The sequence below is a fragment of the Cryptomeria japonica genome, chromosome 6 (genome assembly GCF_030272615.1).
Source record: "Cryptomeria japonica chromosome 6, Sugi_1.0, whole genome shotgun sequence".
In the NCBI taxonomy this organism is placed as follows: Eukaryota; Viridiplantae; Streptophyta; class Pinopsida; order Cupressales; family Cupressaceae; genus Cryptomeria; species Cryptomeria japonica.
Genome location: NC_081410.1, coordinates 164,169,330 through 164,190,236, shown reverse-complemented (window position 1 = coordinate 164,190,236; position 20,907 = coordinate 164,169,330). Strand labels below are relative to the sequence as shown.

At 34.9% G+C, this 20,907-nt stretch overlaps 1 protein-coding gene across 1 annotated transcript in view; it reads right to left on the bottom strand.

The window, feature by feature from the left end:
- Nucleotides 1-15,093, bottom strand: part of LOC131033243 (protein LIKE COV 1) — a 35,249-nt gene extending 20,156 nt beyond the window's left edge. Inside the window, exons 1-3 of the mRNA XM_057964414.2 lie at nt 14,640-15,093; nt 10,515-10,567; nt 7,854-7,963 (exon numbers count right to left, since the gene is read on the bottom strand). Of these exons, the coding sequence (XP_057820397.1) occupies nt 7,854-7,963; nt 10,515-10,567; nt 14,640-14,786 (310 nt within the window). The 5' untranslated portion in view covers nt 14,787-15,093. The remainder of the gene's footprint in view (nt 1-7,853; nt 7,964-10,514; nt 10,568-14,639) is intronic.
- Between the last annotated feature and the right edge of the window lie 5,814 nt (nt 15,094-20,907).

The following is a 20,907-nucleotide window of genomic DNA, read 5'->3' as shown; positions in this document are numbered from 1 at the left end:
AGGTCTCATGTGCGAAATGAGAAGAAAAGGTCACTTCCATTACCTCCCACACAATATGGAAGCAGTAAATATTATAAATGCTACGTATCCTTGATAGCACACCAATGGACATGTGACCCAGCACAGTATACTGTACAACAGCTGCGGCCATCCAAGAATGATGAGTGGAAAAGCACTAATATCAAGTGCTGTTGTAATGATGAGTAACCGGTATGAAAATAAATGAATTTGTCGCCAAAAAAGCATTTCAAAATCGACCAATGGTATTGAGGCCAAGTATAGGTGAATCCATCATAAAATGCTGATCTGGAAATCTTAAAATGATGTGGCCCTTGTAGACTGGGAACATGCCATGAGGGCAGAAAATGTCCACGTTTTACATTACCAAAACGTATTTTAGGATTTAGAGTTAACTAGTAAATTGTGTGGCATACATCTCATTTGAAACAATGTTACAAACTGAGTGCATAGGAAAACGGAACTATAGAGTAGAAGAGGAAATGAAAGGTTGTGATGGTTGGTCCTTCCTGATTACCACCATACATAGCAATCAGAGAAAATCTGTGGACTCTCTTTGTGTAATTTCTACTTCTCAGTTAATTAAATTATCTTATTGATTGGGGTTCAAAAGAACACCTCTAATTTCTACAAATTACTACTTGATTGCACAAGTCAAGTCTCTTGTTGATTGTGTGAGATGTAATGATAACTCCAAAGTTGTGAGAGGTAATCATGATGAGATAAGTTATATTAGAAGCACATGAGTGTTAATGTAAATAGCTGTGTTGCTGGTTAGGCTTATGGTTTGGTGGATTGCCTATTTCTTTCCCATGATCACTACAGCTGAGTTTGCTTGTACAAGACACAAATACTTCGACACACCCACTATAGAGCATAGGGAGGATAGGGCCCTTTATACTCTTGCAAGAGGCCCTACTTATAAAGGGTAAAGGTGTTAAGAGGTGTAGCTAGCCCATGCATCATGTTGCAACAAAATTGCAACCAATGGCAGAAGATCAGTGCTGAGCGATGTCAAAATGTGGAGGAAAGCCCATATGTAGTTACCATAAACAAGCACTACAAAAGCAAAATTTGTAGGATTTGACCTAACAGAAAAGAAAAAACCTATGTTACCCAGAAACGCGTTTCCGGCTTCAAGGCACCTGTTTCGGAAACCGTCCCAATTTCGGGGAGTTGGGGACGGCCGGAAACATTTCCCAGCTCATACATGATACAACAATAAAAAATAAAAATAAAAATTTAAAATTCAAAAAATTATTATTATTTTAAGAGCAATTAACTTTTTTTTTAAATTTGGATCCCTGATTGTTAAAGTAATTTTTTTTATTTTTTAAAAATCGCTTATATATTATTATAATATTTATTATTTATTAATAATTATTAATGCATAATAAATATTATAATAATTTTATAATTTTTATAAAAAATTATAAATTTAATAAATTATAATTTATAATCTATAGTCTGTAGAAAAGTTAATAAGTTTATTAACTTTATTATTATCACCGGCGATATCATATGGGATAGTCACGCATAAGTAAAAAGAAAAACAAACCACTTACCGATCAAAAAAAAGAAAAACAAACCACCAATGGCACAATTAGCTGAGGCTTCACCATTTGGCATATGACGAACAGGTGAAAATAGGCTCTCGACCACAGATGGATGTGTTGTATTCATGCATAATTATACAAACAGATAATAGTTTTCTTATTTACAAATAGGAAATGGATAAAAAATGACTATCATGTATTTATTTCTATTGGTGAATAATAAAAGCACAAATAAAGTTCACCAGTATTCACATTTTTTTACTGAGAAGTAAAGTTTTATTTTGAATGCAGATACATTTGGAAAGACAATCCTAACCTAAGGTAATATTTAATGATTTATCTTCTCAATGTTATTATGTTGCTACTTGCTATTATTAAATTCCATTATTCATATATATATATATAGCTAGCCGTCCCCTGTTCCGAGCAAAAAAAAAGCGTCCCAGAAACCCGTTTCCCCGTCCCCCCGTCCCAGAAACTCGGGGTCACATAGGAAAAAACACCATTATCTAGTAGGAGGAAATCCATCAGATGCGAGGGAAGTGAGTGAACCAACAAAAGGAGATGTAGCAAAGGCCACACTCAAACCTGCAATTGGCAGCAGATGATATATATGAACAGTGTAATTCATACAACCATAAAGACTTGTGGATGGTCGTGTTCAACCAAACATTTCTCACGGTAGTGTGAAAAATCTAACGTACAAAGGGTAGAGAGGACCAAAGATGGAAGACTTGACGTATTTGAACAAAACTTACCAAATATCAGTATACTCATTGTTGAGAAAGGGAAAGGCAGGGAGAGCCAAAACCTGAAATTCAACACCATTGTTGATGTGTTTTTTATGCACAATCAAACACAGAATAAAATACCAAATGTATTCTATCCTCTCTTGATCAAAATCTTCTTGAATGCTAAATGATGTGATCAACCACGACGACTCCAAGGTTTCTATAGTCAAGTCATGAAGTGTGGATAGCTCAAATGGTTGATGTGATTGTTGGTAATCCAAGGGAACTTACGTTGAATAATTGAATGCTTGAATTGTTGGAACTTAGATTCTAACTACTTGCTTGGAGAATAAAAAGAGCAAAAGAGATGGGTTAAGGAAGACTACACTACTCCTAAGAATGCAAGAGACAATGAATGATTGGATAAAATTCAACCAAGCTTCGCTTTGCCATCAATGAACAACTCTACAAAGCTAGTGCGATCTCCTAAGGTAGGCACGTGATGTTCAAATCACCATCAACAACAAAGACACCATCAAGGCAATGCATATCAAAAGTGTGAATAGCAATTGAAGTTAGGCTCATTAAGAATTCCAGTTGACCACACAAGGCCAACTTACAATCAGTAAATCGCTAGTGGTATGGATATATGAATTTCATCATTAATCATTCACAAATCCTTTCATTCATCTAATTAACATGATCTAACATGAAGATCCAATAAGAAACCATGCAATTGTAGAAGAAACAACACATTCCACCATAACTTCAATGAAAAGGATGTTTATTTACAAACTTGGCAACAATTTCTGCCTTCTCTTCCTATTCTACTCTAGCTGCTATCTGCTATTAAACTATTCTTGAACTACTAACCATTAACTATTAGCTATTAACCTTTACAAATGAGAGAGAGAGAAGCCATTTATAGCGCTCTCTTTACAAATGAATGGCCTCGATTGAATCCATATCAATGGCCAAGATTGCAATATGAAAACCCTAATTAGGGTTTGTTACATCAAGCTCCTTAGCCAATGAAATAATTACAATAAATGGACACATGTCTTCTCTTGAATATTTGACCAATATCAGTGGGGGCAAAGTTCGTGCCTCCATGGATGAGTTTGGTGCATTGCATCTAGACCTGCGGATATGGAACTTCTTGATTGGTGAAGTGGTGACTAGGATGTTGCCTCAATCTGCACTTGTAGACTTGATTCATCATCATGAATGACTATTGAGTAATATCTCTTGATACTCAACATTATTCAGTTTTCTCAATGTGATGATGATTGATCTTCCCTTATTCATAGTCTTGATTTTGTCATTCCTTGGTGTCGTTCTTGACTTTATGTTGTGTGATCCTTGGTTTCTCATCACACTTCCTTTTAGTGCGAATCTTGCCTTGATATTTTCTTGTTGCTGAATCTAAATTCTTCACGCTGATGTTGTTCCTTCTTGATGCGACATTGTCCTAATCTCCAATTCGCCTTCTTAAAGTGTTCTTGGCTGAGTCTTTCATCTGACTTTTCTTCCACGTTCATCATGACACAAATTCATCCTTCTTTGGTGTAACACTCGAATGTTGCAATCACCTTGAATGCCTTGAATGTGATGAAGTATTTTTTATGCTAACATGCTTCCCCATGTATCAGACCTGAAAAGAAAACATTTATGAATCAAGAATCATATAAATGTAATAATAATACAGCACTTCCCACTCTTGCTACATCCTTAATCGTGCTTCTAATCGAAGGAGATGACTGATAATACTCAAGAAATTTGCTGCACTTATGGAGTTTAAATCGCTACTCTGCTCTCTTAGAGAAGAATTTCGCTTTGTTTTGGTGATCAAATGACCATTTTGAATTAGCCTTTATAGGCGTGCAAGGGAAAAGATGTGTCCTTTCAATTCTTAGGCCGACCTCATAAGGCTTTAAATGCAATTGATATTATCCCTTAAGGCCGACTTAGCTGCGTTTTAAACATTTTCCTTTTGAATTTAAGTCTTGGTGCCAAAATTGCTTGTTCATGCAGCTGCTTGGCGTGGTCATTGGTATGAATTTGGAGACTTTAATGAGCATAGGAAGGAAGTTCGCTCCTATTAGGGAGCAAAGGAAATAAGTTCGCTCCTATGAGGGGGCAATGGAAGTGAAATCACTCCTTCAAGGGAGCAATGGAAATGATATCGCTCCTTCAAGGGAGCAAAGGAAATGGCTTGAAATCGCCATTTCCAGCAGTATTCCATCAACTTCTTCATCAATTAGATCCCTTCTCTTGCTCATGCCATGTCAATGGGCAAAGGCAAGATTGTATACAAGGTGAAGCATAAGAAATGCTTGAGGTTTTATGTACTTCATGTGTCTAAGTTGATCAATTCACCTTCAAACGAACTCTTGCATCTATATCAGACCTCTTGGATGATAAGAAAATGTCTACTAGGCTGGTTAAAAGATCAAAATCATTGCTTAACAAGGGCACTATTTTGCAATTCACAATGAGCAAAGACATCTTGGACCTCTTAGAAGGCAAAGGAAGTCATGTCGCTCCTTTCAAGTAGCAAAGGAAGGCAGGCCGCTCCATTGAGGGAGCAAAGGAAATTTTCATATACTTAGTCAAATTTCGCCCAAGACACCTCATTTCACATCTCACAAGCCAAATGATGATCCAATGGAATGATCATCATATAATCATTCATTTCCTGAGCTTTGACAACTAACTAACTTCATTTAATAATCAAGAGAGAGAGAGAGACTTGACTTGATTTCCATCTGGAAACCTGAGAAACTACACCTCCTCAACATAAAGGGTAATAGCAAAAGCCTCTACCACTATCCTAGAAAGCAAAAAAAAAGTGGGGGTCCCCATTTGCAATGGGGTGATGTGTGAATACATCACAACAGGCTGTAGGCTAGGCTAGGATAGGGGTAGGAGGTAGAAAAAGGAAATTTGGGTAGTGGATAGGTAGGAATAAGGGGGTAAAGAATATGACATGTAGGTTAGAGGATGTAGGAAGCAGTAGATATGAGAGATAGTAAGAAAGGTGGGAAGTGGGGTGATGGAAGGTAGAAAGTGGGAGTGAAGGAAGGTGAAGGATAAGATGAAAGGAAAGATGGAAGAGATGAGATGTTAGGAAATGGTGAAGGTAAAGGATGGAAGAAGGACGGGTGGAAGGTAAAGGGTAAAATAATGGAGGATGAAGGGATATGGGAGGAAAGAAGGAAGTGGAAGGGTTGTGGAATGATTGGAGTTTGGGCATCCACTGGCAATGCTGGGAGAGGCAGGTCAGAAACTTAGGAGGGCAAAGGAAGTGTTATTAATGCCTTGGTTGGGCAGAGGAAGTGGTGGCAATATCCTTAGCCTAGGGATGAAATATCCCTATCTCAAAGATCCTTGAATTCTCTTGCCTTAGCCAAATTTCCACCTCATCCTAAAGAGAGAGACTTGATAAGCTCGAGACAAGCTACACATCTCACAAATGAAAGGCTAATAGCAAAGACTTGACAACTACCAACAGCTAAGTTAAGACAACTAACCTAGAAAGCGAAAAAAAGTGGGGATCCCCATTTGCAATGGAGCAATGTGTGAAAACGTCACAACACTTAGGTTGAATGATAAAGCCAAAGAGGCAAAGATTAGGCTACAAAAAACCTTTAAAAGGAGGAAACATTAGAGAGTAAGAAAGCTCTTATTTATTATTGTAAACTCTACACAAAACCATTAAAAAAAAACTAATTTGTCGTTCAATAAAAATGTTTCCCAATATTGACATTTAGTGTTTTATTACTTTTTAAATATAATAGGCAATCTCAAAATCACAAGAGATAAACAACAAAATCGTTCTATTATGAACAACATATCAAGCTGCCAACAAGAAGGATCCGAGATGAGAATCTGTGATACATGAGTTAAATGGTTATAACTAAAAGACACTTTCACAATACAAATGGGCTTGACAACCATGAATAATGAGGTTACACATAACGTTTAACCAATATTACTCAAAAAGTTAGACTTATCAGAATGGTGACATACAAGGTCATATAGTACCACATCACATCAATTTAAAGCAAGTAGGTAAAGCTCAACCAGCATATTCAAAGTTTTCAACTAATTTGCTTAGAGAACAGATTGATTATTTGAAATTTACCATTAATTTGAGGGAGATAATATTTTGATTCCTAGCATGGTAGAAACAAAAAGATATTCCCAGATCAAAGACCTAGTCGATGCTCAAATTCCACCTTAAAAAAACTGATCAGATGACTAGCTCATTGCACGAATTTAAATAATATGCACATAGCTGAAAAATAGATACTACTGCAACAATTAATTACAATGGGAAAGAAAACCTAGACATCAGTGAGTACAAAACTGCTATGCTCCTAAAAATCGTAGGCATTTGGACTAAATAATTTAATGAATTTCCTATTCACTGTCTAAGCTTTTGATTTTTGTGTGGCAAACACCCACCAGAAACAAAGACCAGACAGGAATGGAGGTCTAACAGCAGGATAGCAAAATTGAAAGATACCTCGAGGAAATCCAAGGAAAATTTGTAAATTCTATCACAAGATGACAAATGCAGCAAGCCAATAAATAGACTAAGGCTGAGGTTCAAAGTGGACATGCAGCTTATGATGACTGTTAAAACTCCCATTTTGAAGTTGATAACCAACTCCCACCAAGGCTCAAGGGTAAACCGTGTCAAATGAAGGTAAAATCAATTTATCAAAGGTCAAGGAGAATCTGTTGGTAGGACTCTGCCACATGATGGAAGCAACAGAACACAAACATATAAGGCTAAGTTGGATAAGTAAACTCTCATAATATTTCTGACAAGAAATTATCTGGGTTCCTGAAATGAGCAGAGCAAGCAATTTTGGACTACAAAAACAAGCATTTTGTAGCAACTGGCATAATATAGAAAATCAGCTGATAATAAATAGAAATTCAACTTACAAGCAAAAAAGGAAAATGATGATGAACAAAGTTAAGAGACAAATAGTTTAGACATACAAAGATGCCAGCAGTGAATTCCAAAGAAGAGCATCAAGGGGCAACCAATTATAAACTATAAGCTTTAGAACAATTGAGCAGAGAGAGGTAGTCACTGTTAGTCAAATAACTGCAAAATTCAAAACACAATTCCTTGACAGGAAATAGTTACTAACAAGCAACAAGAAGGAAATTGGTGACCAGGTTAGTCAACCTTAACAGACAAGTATGCTAGATCAAGTCAAGTATACAAAATCAGAGAATACTTGTCTGTTAAAACGGTGCTCTCATTGGGCACAGACTCATTAAATGAAAGAGGGAATCACTATCACCTTGGAAGCTGTGAGTTCCAAGTTGCTGAGTTGTACATTGAAATGCAAACAGTTGGGTAACATATCCCCTAAAAGAAAATGGAAATTATGCTTTTTCGAAACATGGCAATATGAAAAATATGTAAAACCCCCATAATAAGAAGGAAAGTTCAAAGGATTCAATATGGGAAAAAAACCATGGAGTTAATTAGTACTGAATAGAGGAAAAAGAAATAACTTACCAAAAATATTGATACCAAGTTGGGCATAGATAGGCGAGAAAAATCCATCCACAAAATGAATGAACCACCAAGTGATGTAAAAAGTGATTGCTATAGGAAATAGTATAACACTGCATAAAAAATCCAAGGAAGGAACTTTAGTAAGTATACAAGTATAAACCAACAGTGGAAACCAAAAAGGAAACAAAATAAAAGTTTAACAAATATATTATTTTCAACACTGTCATGGCTGGCGACATCATCAGGTATTGTCCTGGACATGCAAAAGATCTCAACTGAGCATTGAAGTGCAATTAACAACATTAAAAAAATATATGGCTAATGATATAACAGTTGCATCCATTGAATATAAGAGAAACTTAAAGTATGGCCAAATGTAACCATATTAAGGGTCCAAGCTCACTCTCCTGTTCTATAAAGTTCTATCCCAATGTTTAACCCAGGATTTTGTCGAATGGGATGAGTTCAAATGGTAAATTATCGAAACTTTCACAATGGATACCAGAGTCCAAACCCCAAGAAACATGTTACATGCTTAAAATTGTACAAAAGTTGAATGTTGAATCAACTAGGTGTAGCGACAGCATACCCCTACAGATGAGAATCATGAAATAACCCTCGTTCATGGCATCTAAGACCAAGGTCACCCCATAAGGGAATATAATAAATCTATCAAAAAACTGTTTGCATGAATTAAAACTTTATCTGCAGGATCTGGTAATGTTTTTGTTTTGGCAGAAAAATGTCCACTCTAGTATCACCAGATTAAAAAATATTACTTGATAAATTCATAGGCTAACAGTATTCTTTGGGATGCTAATGCATCATGGCAATAGAATTTAAGTTGAGATTTATGAAGTGTTTCCACATAGGAAAAGGAACTAATGCAGTGGAACAAAGACAACTTATAATCCTATTAAATTGAAACATTCCATAGGCAACTTCTTATCTTAACAGAAATAGCAAGATTCATGCAATTACTCATTTTGTTAAATTAAAAAATTTCCTTTCAAATACAATTCATTTCCTGTTTGCTCAAATGGCCTTGCAAAACAAGCTATAATGTATCAGAATATTCATCGTCAAAGTGAATTTCACCACAGTTCAAAATAACATAATGGTTCCTGAATCTCAAGAGTGTTGGTGGTGTTCAGAACCAGCTGAGGATAACGTCACATTTCAACAACCATGAAAAGCCGAGAACAAATTGAAATTAATATTGATTGCTTTTATGTTTCAGTCCTACTCAATTGATCTGAACTGCAAATTTTCGAGAAAAAATATAATGTGCTTTTATTCCAGGCAAAACAGATTGTTTGTCCTCCTCTAATTACAGACCCAATTTGGCATTAATGCAGAAATATTGAAACCAGTTGCAATTCTATTAAATAGAAAGATTTCTAATATTACCCATTTTGTAAAACAAAAAAATGCCTGTCAACTCAACTTGTTAGCTGTTTGCTCCATGCAAAACAACTATTGTTATAAAATGGTCATCAAGATATTAAATTTCACCCTAACTCATAATTGCACGACTAACATACATGGTTCCAGAGTCCTCAAGAGTGCTGGTGGTGGTCACAATTGGCTGGAGACCATGTCATGTTTCATTTACCATGAAAGTGAGCAGTTACTCATTCTATTTTGTTTAACGAAAAAATTATCTTTCAACTCTAACTTGTTTGCTCTTTACTCCAATGGCCTTGCAAAGCAAAAAAGAATGTTACAGAATGGCATCAAGACACTAAATTTTCACGAAGCTTCAAAATCACATAATCAACATACAGGTTCCAGACATTCTTGAGAGTGCTGGTGGTGGTTACTATTGGCCTGGAATAAGGCCACTTTTATCTACCATGAAACCTGGATATTTATCTAAGTGGTATGAGTTGCTTATATACTTCATTGACTTAATGTTCTAGCAAGCAAGTTTTAGAAGAAATATATTCCATGCTTGTTTCCCGACAATACAGATTTTTCGTTTAATCCTCTTTGAAAATATACCTGAATTGGTTTTGAATTTGTGCAACATTATTTTTTGAAACAAATAAGTCGCTGTTGCTTTTGGAACTCAGCTACTAATGCTGCAAGCATGTAATGAAGAATGTACAGAAGCACCACAACCACTGATCTAATTTAAGAGGATATTATAAAATGACCTACAACATGTGACAAAAAACTCATAATATGACACTTAATTTATGCTGTTTCAGTATTTTATCATGACTGTGACCTGTCAACACATGCTTCTGAAATGGTCTAAAACGTTTTCTGTCTCAAACTGATTCTCTTGAAAGGGTATCTTTCTGGCAAACACACTAATTCCCATCTTTATCTGCAGAATAGGGTTTCAAACCTGACATATTCTTCACATGTCAAACTTAAAGGCATGATAATCTGAAAACAAGGTAAAACTTCAATCTAAAGGGAAAGACAATCTAGAAAACAAGGTCACATTTGTCACAATTTCATCCAAGGGGCAAGATAATCTGAGAAACAAGTTCACTTCAATCTAGAGGATAAGCCACAAACAATCTGGAAAACAAGGTCACATTTCACTCTTAGGGGCAAGATAATCGGGAAAATTTCCAATTGTTGAGTGCCAAAGTAAAAAACAAATTACAAACAACAAAAAATATTAGTTTGGATCATAATTCTTACCATCCACTCATAAACTTTTTTGATGCCCAACTCCGCAGCACCTTATAGAAAGCCTGGACAACAAAAATTTTAATATAAGATATGGTATAATGAAAAGAAAAGCCCCCATAATCTTGTGAGCAGGTAAGAACCATAAAAACATTTTCTGGCATTGTTTTCTACTTTCTAGGCGCATTTAAATTTGTAACTATTTTAATAACTTGTTTCCTTTCACACAACACAAGAATAGCATCAACTTAAAAAATAGGTGCAGACCCTTTTGAAAGGCAACAAATACAAAGATAGCAATGCATCAGGTAAAAGTAGGCTGAACAACTGCAGCAAGTAATTATTTTACATCAATTTGCATCTTCCAAAACATTTTTAAAAAAAAACCTGGAATGTCAATTGTCAACTGCAATTTCTTTTATGCTTATTCACAAATCATTCACATTGTCTACAGGCTTCATTATGTAAGCAACATGGATGTCAAAACCAAAATCATGTAAAAGGTAGGTCACAGAAATAACTAACATGGAATTCCCCCTTCGATAAGACCAACTCATTAATGTTCAGAACAAAAACTTGTATATTTCTCTAAATTGGAGCACGAAGAGAAAGAAACACTTACAAAATATGAAATTCATAATCATATTAATTCATACCTCCTCTATCATGCTAATGCACAAATATTGAGATAATTTGATCAAACATTATGCATGAGCAAAAACCATCAATGTTCCATTTCTCCACATGAGCCTCTTATCATGCAATATTTTGCAAAATACCATCCATAATAGATGAGATCTCGAATGAGATTGAATAAGACCTACTACAAGGAGAGAAAAAATGGTATTGTATCAATAAAGCAAACATTACAAAAAGCAGATACTAAAGACTTTAAAAGCACTATCTACTGTGGACGATATAGACACCAAGATTCATACGAAAGCTTTATTGTATTAGGAGTAATACAAGGTATAAAGTTGGAATTGTCATTTGTCATTGATCTTTTATATGATATATTGTTAATAGTTTTGGATCATATGATGTACAACGTTGTGTTCATAAGCAATGTACAAGACAACAATTGTTGTATACAAGGCTAATTGTTCTTTGGTTGACAGGTGGTTGTGTCCAGCCATTGTGACAAATTCCTCATATGATTTATATATTTTACATTGCTCCTTGCTACATGTAATAATCCATGTGTAATCAATGATACTTCTTTGTGGAATTTGTCATGTTCTAGGTGTATACGATGTCACCATTGCTTTCTACCGTAGTTGTTTTTATCTAAAGCATTTCCACCTCTACATTTTTGGCACTGCTACCTAGTGATTGGATATTAAGGATTAGGCCATTGTGAAGACATTACACAAAATTCTGAAAATGAGAAAACTAGAAAAATTAATGGGGAGACAATTTGATCAAACCAAAGCCCATAAGAAAAGATGTTGCCTAGTAATTGAATCTCAAGGATTAGGCCATTGTAAAGATGTTGCAGAAGAAATACTGAAAATGAAGAAACTAGAAAAATAATGGAAGCGAGAATTTGATCTAAGTGAAGCCCATAGTGAAAGAGCAGCAAAGTTTGCAACCGATTTGTGTGTGATCTAGGACATAACTGCTGCATACTTCACATGAGGAGAGTTTGATGTCACACAAACTCCTCTTCTGGACATTTTGGATAGTTTGACATGGAAGTGCATAAAGAAAATAAAGTGCGTTAATCTGCTGACATTCAATGTTCACCGCTATCTAGCAGGTGGAAGGAGGGAGGAAGAACAACAAAGGAAGGTCAAGAGGCAATGCTTACTACAATAATATGCGGAATGTGTGAAGGAAGAAATAGAAAGAGAACATGAACACAAGCAAGATCATTGAGGGCTCTTATAAACCATGAGTTCTATGCATACATGATACAAGAACAGGTTGAGGAGGACTCAAAATATGGGTGCTTTGAAGGTTTGCCAGAATATTTTAAGGACAACAAAGATGAATGTTATCAAGGATGGAATTTGTAAGGGTACAACACTGATCATGTATGCAGTTTGAACTGAGCTCGATAGGTGATCTAAATGAAAACAGTGGAGCACAAAATTAATAACAAGGAAATGAGAACTTCCTCATACAAGGTTAGTTGTTCAAGGTTGGACTCGGAGGTGCCTACAATCGAGTGAGGCATAGGCCAGTCCTCTTATTTGACAGTGTGTCTCACCACACCTGCAAATAAGAGATCAAGTTCCATAATCACCAATACTATCTGCTGCCAATCTGGGAAGAAGCAACCTGGAACAGGTATTTTAATTGTATCTCTCTCAGTCATATGTGAACTATGATAATCTTTTCGGACCTATGTAAACAGCTATAGTTTTCTCAGACAACGAAGTTCTGTATGTGTTGTTGTAATCATCCATATTGCAGGTGTGATGAATAAATTTGATTCTGAAAATTACTAACAGTTTCTTGGATGTGTAAGAGTTTTCTTTTGCGTAAACAGGAGTCTGGTTATGATGAGAGGCATCTACAATGACATCAAAATGTCCGTAAACAAAAATCCATTTCTGAAACAATTTGACATGCAAATGACAGGTAAATGCATGAAATATGTCATCTTTCAGCTTTTGTGGAAGTGTTATTTTATTACTCCAAATAAAATAGAACCCTCACCACTTGTCTCCAGCTAGATTCACAGCTTTTTGCATGCAGGACTTTAATGGATTTGTATTCTTGGTGGTTTAGTATTTTAGAAGAACATTTATTTTACAGATGATTCTCTTCTATTATAAGATATCTCTCGGCATGTTTTACATATATTTTTTAAATATAGGTATACTAGTATCTTACAGTGGTATCATGGAGGTGCACATGAAGACAGTGAGAACCTTTCATGAGACCATGTGAAACAAAGGATGGCCACAATGGTGAAAGGACCATTGTGGAAGAAGATAATTGGCTTGACAATCAGAACTACAAAGGGGATCGGCATGATGGTTTGCTGAAGACTTGAGACGAAAATATAAGAAAAACTTGAGGTTAGGACCACTAACAACCTACAAGGATGTGTACAATGGAACCATAAACTTAGAAAGAAAAGACAAAACGAATGCATGAACATGATTAAGTTGAAACAAAAAATGGATTTTTTGCCCAAAAATTAAAGTGGGTAATGTTTATGAGAGAAATTTCCCACAGCCTAACCATCGTACTTGACAGTAAATAAATATTTTTCTAAAGCAAAAGAACACCTTGATAGTACTGCTGTAGCGTGCAATTGAAACCTATTTTTGTCAAGCAGCAGTCTGTGTATCATCAACGTACTTTGTAATAATTACTAACCAAAATGCTTACAGATAGTTTCCAACCCAAAAATTGCATATCCCATGACTTTAAATTATGGTAAAATGATCCTAAATTTAGAACGGTAAACTATACATTTTAAATGTAACCCCATGAAACCCATGTCCACACTGAAAGTTATGCCTGTCAGATGCAACAATTACATGATCAAACCCAAACATTTTGAAAAAGAGCAGTATAAAAAAGAAAAATAAATAAAAATTTGTTCTACACGTATGCAAAGAAAAGACAGGAAGTGGGCAAAGGAAAAGGAGGGGGAAAAAATTAAATATATTACTTTGCAAAGTTGTAAATATCATATTTACAGTTTTATGATTTCTAAAAGCTGAAATATTTTCAAACTGCGACTGAGTAAAATGCTGGAGTGAAAGTGTTGTGTTTGTTTTGCTGATTTTTTTATGCTTTGCAAGTTAAATTATTTCCTATTTTAATCTCCAGATATATAAAACCACTTAAATCCGGGTGTATCGCTACTGAGCAGGTGCTTGCCACTAAGCTCAGTGGCAGTAGCACCTAACGAAAAAACCAGGAAACCCCTTCACCTATCCCATCTCTTTACCAAGTCTAGGGGTCCAATCATTTAAAACTAAAACCTAAGACTGAAATTCACAACCTTGCAGAGATACTTAAAAACAAAGGAAAACAAAACCCTTGTCAAACATCACATGAAACCCTGTAAAGGGTTTCAAATTTCTGAGCCAAACATATCTCTCCGGATCGAACGATACTGATTACATCTACCACTCAAAAAGTCAAAACAAAATAGAAAAATCAAAAAGTCACCTCTTTTCCTGAGTTATAAGAAGATGAAGATGATGGCGGGGAAGAAGGTTTGATTTCGGCATCTTTTTCGCCCTCAGAGACAGGAATCAGCAGCTCCCTGTCTCTCGAACCCATCGAACTCTCGCACTTGTCATCACCCATCACCATGAATGGATGCTAATTGGGTATACCTCCTCAGAGATCCTTGCTTCCAAACAGTTTGTTGCATCAAAAAGCTACAGCTTCTTCTTAATCCTTAAAAACATGAAAAGCTTGCAATTGAAGGAACGACAAATACAGCAAAAAAGAATTCTGCTTATGTCTACATATCCTGGCGTGCAAAATTGAAATTCCAATCTTGAGCTCATTCAAAGTTGTCCAGGGAGCGAAAACAACTCGATAAATCGTACGTACGTTCCACCGAACTCCGAGTTCTCTAACGTCTCTAGATATTATCAAACATCGTCTGCCTGCCTAGTAGCTATTGAAATAAATAATATTTAAAAAAAAATTCACATTGCTTTCAATTTTTTTATTAATTATTAATTATTATTTAAAAAATGAATCCATGTAATAAATGGTCGATTAGGTGTATTTGACTTGTAGACGTTGTTTCGCTAGTAAAAAAACGACAGATAATGGAGGGGCATCCGAAGTCACAAGCAAATATATTTATTATTATTATTAGTATTGATTAACTATTATGTTTGTGGGGGGCATCCATAAGTAGACATATTTATTAGCATTCAATTGACCATCATATTTGGGGAGGTCTAACTTAACTTGTGGTATTATTTTGAAAATATATTTCTAGAAGGTTTTCTAAAATCTATTATATTTCTTCTTGTTCTTTTTGTATTTGGTTGTGCTTGTATTTTTGCATCATTTTCATTCTTGAGCGTAATATTTGATGATGGATCGTAGAGTGTGAATTGAAATGTTGATGTAAAGAACACCAAGAAATATATTTTTAGTATAGATTTAAGTTAATTAGACAAACGACTTAATTAATAATTGAATTAGAATTTGCATTGAAAGGAGGTGTAATAGTTATGTCAATGTAATTTGTATAGAAGATTCTACGAATTTGATAGAGGTCTATAGTTGAATTTATAAGTACTTTATTGAAGAATTGATGTAACATAAGAAATGTGTACTCAAGTTCATTTTTTAGTCGTAAACGTAAAGCATATTTGCAAATGAAAATGATTTCCAAATTCAAGTACATATATAAATTGAATGATATATTGTACAATATTTGGATAATATTAATTGGTGTACAATATTAATAATATAATGTATAGTGGGAGGGGCAGTGGAAGTCACAAGTAAATGTACTTTTTAGTATTAATTGACTATTATATTTGTCTGGGAGCATAGAAGTTCCACGATATATTTATTAACATTCAATTGATCATCATATTTGGGGTAGGGCCTTTGTGGTATCCATTTGGAGATATATTTTTTTAATATAAATTAAGTCGGATTTTAATTTAGATTAATTTGGAGTTAAGATTAACGGTTGTCAGGAGTAAATAAAATGTAAAAGTTAAATGAAAATAAAAATAATATTTAATTAAATTTTGATGATGGAAAAATATTGAAATAGATATAAAGAGATTATTTGTCAATACTCTACGCTTGTTTGGGATAGCTTGGACGAAGAAATTTAATAAAGAAAACTCACTATGTTGACAATATTCCTTATTTGACCTGAATGGTGAAGATTATTCTTCGTCATGAAGGAAGTGTTATAGAGTGTCCTCTTTTCACCTTTGGTTGCATCCTTTCTTTCATGCATGCTTTACTTATGCAACATGATTTTATGAACAAGATAGATCTCTCAACTCTCATAAGCACTTCAAAACCATTTGATATATTTCTAGATTGATAGTCAGTGTATACTCAAAGGTTGTTAATATGACAATGAAATATCATTGCATCGTCAGTTGGGTTCTTTCATGTTATCAAGTGGTGGACTCCTCCATTCTCTAGCTCGCATGTAGTAAATGCAATGCAATGCAATAATGTTAGTTTGTATGCATGGTGTCACAATGCATCCCCAAACATTGTTAGAGATACCAAAAATATAGGTGTGCTTTGAGATACAACAAATTGTTTATTACCCTAGTTCAAATCCACACATGTGCCATTAATCTCCATGAGTGCAGAAGTGCTCGTATAAATGACTCTATGACTCATAAACTTGAATTCACAAACTATTTCACCTTGATTCTTTAATATTCAAATTCTTGTAATGATTCTTAGCTTTTATAGAAACTTTTGTGAATTTATTAGATTGCAAGGTTCAAGTTCTCAATCAAATCCATAGATAAGTTAGATTTATGAGTCTAAGTTAAGATTGGAAAATAACAATAAATTATGCAATTGTTTGGTGTGCTCTAAATACCTTGATTGTGAGCTAAGTTCTTTTTATTTAAATTGAATTTTAAATGTCCTTAATTGATACCTCATTTTCATATATGTCCATGGATCTCTTCTATTGTTAAAAATGAATGAGAGAATGTATTTAAATAAAACAACCAAGTCCACAAACCAACATAAATAGTTAACCAAGCGAAAATTCTAAATTTAAAAAATAAGGTATTAAAATCATAACTATAAAACTAAACTAGGTCAAGTACGCATTGCATAGATCTAATCCACGAGAGGGATCAAAAAATATAGGTAGTGTGAATTAAATGATTAAATGAAATGGATTCGTACAAAAATACATCACTTGTAAGATAATTATTACATTTAGGGTACCTTAATAAATTTGGGTCCAAAACACAAGGAAGAAGGGCATGGGAATGCAATTTTCACCACTATATTTTGCTCCAACTTCAATGTGCATGCAAACTAATAGGTGGGTGTGTGTCAAAGTGAAATAAGTAATCAACATGTAAAAGTAAATATTTATAAGTAATAAAAGGATGTTTGGCTCATGTGAAGTAATAGATCTTTCTTCAATTATTCTTGATATGAATGCTCTATTGTAACCTCTAAAACAAATAAAAAGCATGCAATGGTAGACAATTTGACAATAACACTAATTTGAACTTGATTGAAGAGGAGTTATCTTCAAAAATGTAGAAGTAAAAATAGAAATAAAGGGATAAGACATTCTACCTATTATGGATAAGTGATATTAAGCTTTCACTGTGAATAAATGTGAAAGGATTTTGATTAAGAAAATAAGATTTGTAAATCTTTTCTTCAATGTGAGTGGGTGTGAGAATGTCACTATAAAATAACACAAGAAAACATCAATGATATTTATTTTCCCCCATAATTGGATGCATGTACAAGATGGAAGGAAATTGTAATGCCCCGCCAGGAAACCCCGAAGGGATAAGCCAAAACACAAGAATAGAGTGCAATAATTTATTTTTTTAAGTTACACCACATAAGATACAACAAGATATTAAAGATTCAGAATTACAAAGCGGAAGACATCAACTAACACCTAAAGAGTTTCCCAACGAGATTACTTAAATTTCACAATTCACTTAGCTCACACAATTAATCCAATAAGCTGATTATCTTAATAACGAGATAATTCTTAATCAGGATAATTTCTTTCAAAAGACGGAAATATAAAACACAAGCAAGGATTCATCCATTAAGATCTATTCATAATCTTCATTCAAGCTTTTCATTTAAAATTACAAGCCATACATCTAATATTCTAACACACTAGAATTTCATCATAAACATATGAGATTCTTTTCAAGCATACTAAATTTCCTTAACAACAACTGAATATATATTCCATTACTCTAAGTTACATTCTTTCATATTCCAATTTATTGCATTTTACAAGACGATTGCATACTAGCATCTACGATAAATCTCATCTAAACCACTTATGCATTCGATTAAAATGGCCTTCAAGAAGACTGCAAATAAGCATTTAAAGTTAATTCCATTATCTACTTATCCATTCTAACATAAGCTAATCATACATGATAAAGCTGAATAAAGGAAACATAAGAGAATACATCACACAACACCATAATGATCTCGGAGTTCACCCCTAAAGGGCTACATCTCCGGGTCTGCTCAACTACAAGACCCCTCAGATAAATAATAAAGTTAAGAATACAAGAGGTTACACCATTACAAACCGGCCGTCAAGGCGAAACATATACAATATACAAGCGACCACATCGGTCAATAAAATACATAAACGATCCCTGAAAAGAACAGGATCCAGCTGAACATAATCAAAGCTAATACAAAGGTCCAGGAGAGCATCCACAAAACTGAGTCATCACCACCCAAGGTCTAACATGAAACCGATACTCACAAGGGCAGAGACAAAAGGACGACCCACAAAGGTACTCCTAACAGGACAAAACGACAACACTCTAGCGAACGTAGGGACAAGTGTCATCACACAACCTGGTATGGTTACCATGGCAGGTCTTCATAGGTCCCGACCCCATACACTGAGTTACCCTGGTAACCTAATTCGAGCCTCCGGCCCATCCAAGCCTCATGTGGACCCACACATCCTCTCGTGAAGACAAGGATGGTGGTTTGCCATTTCGGGCCTTCTCACAGCATGTCGAATCTATGATAGCACTTGTCCCATGTGTGAGGCACAATTATCTTACTTAGAGATTACATTCTAATCTACTGATAGGTTATCACTTATTAGACTCACTTTCGACGGGTTACCCAGCAGCCACTTTGGGCGCGGCCCCCAATCGAAAGCCACTTTCCCATACGACACTAGACTAAACTCAGACGAACTCAAACCCAAGGAATACACATGGTCAGACGAACGCAGTTCAAGAAGGAAGAAACAACCATTTGGTCAAACACGACTCAAAAGATGAACACTTACTGACGGTACTCTAACTAGAGACCTGACAAACTAAGGTCAACCATGAGTCATCATTCGATTCACACAAAGAGGATATGACCAAAAATGACACTACCACAATACAACAGTCAACTCGAAACCGAGGACTGAAACAGGTACCCCAAATCATTCCATACGACAGGGACCTATCAAACAAAGCACTCTTGCCATTTCATAATTAAAAGCGAATACAGAAATTTTAAACTCGCAAAGGCAACATTCAACAGAAACAATCTTTCTCCAAATTAATCTAGACATTAAATGTCGATCAAGATTTTCCACAAAGTCTATGTTAAAGCAGTTATCTACCTCATCTAGGTATAGGTTGTTCTTGGTTTTCTAACTCACTGATGTTCAAAGCATCGAACAGACATATAAAGCCGTAATGAGTTTTTAAACCAAATTCATATTAATAAAACTCAGATAACCATTAATCAATTGAATAAGATATTAAATCTCCAATTAAAACATCACTGACATACTGGTCCAAAACCGACCTCTACAGTTTCATTTTTTTTTTAATTTTTTTTTTCAAGACCAGATGCACTATACGGATCACGGAAATATAATATAAAAAGAGAGTCTAAATGAAGATAATCATTTCCAAAAGCATATCGTTTAAATTTCTAATGATCAATGGTTAAATATTCGTTTCTAATATCTCCAGATGACTTATAACATTAAAATCTTCAACAATATATTTATTCGTGAATAAGGTATATTTTAACTCAAAAAGCTTCTCCAATATAACAATACTTCATCTTCCCAAAATATACACAATTAAAATTCGATCTTGCATAATAATCTAACTAAAAATCATCACCATATATTCATTTATGCCACATTGCTCATAATTAAATCTTAATTAAAAATTCCCATTAAATAATATTTACATATTATATATATATTTTTTTTTTTTGAATAAAAAAAAATACATAAAAAAAACATTTTTAAAAACTAATTTAAAAAAAACAACATTTTATATGGGGGAGCGGCGAAAGCCGGGCCCACCTCCCAAAGTGGGGGTTGGCGGCCAAAACCCCAATCGCAGGAGACCCGCGCGGGCTGCGCCACTACGATGCCCGCAGGTCTCGCGGCGCCCTACGGCCCCTACGGCCACAGCGAGCGGGGGAACGAGAGAAAGGAGGAGGAGCGGGGGAGGGGAGGAGGAGCGGGTGGAGCTCCACTCCCCGCCCTCCAAACCCCAAACCCCGAGTTTTAACAGACTTGCCATCTTTTTATAAATAAACTTACACAGTTCGGAATTAATAATAAAACAAACACGCCACACCAAATATGTTTAAACATTTCGATATAATATAAATCTGGTTTAAAAAAACAAACTATATTTTGGTATCCCATTTCTTTGATGGTATTTATCCTTTCCAAACACAAGGGGTTTCAAACACCCAAAAG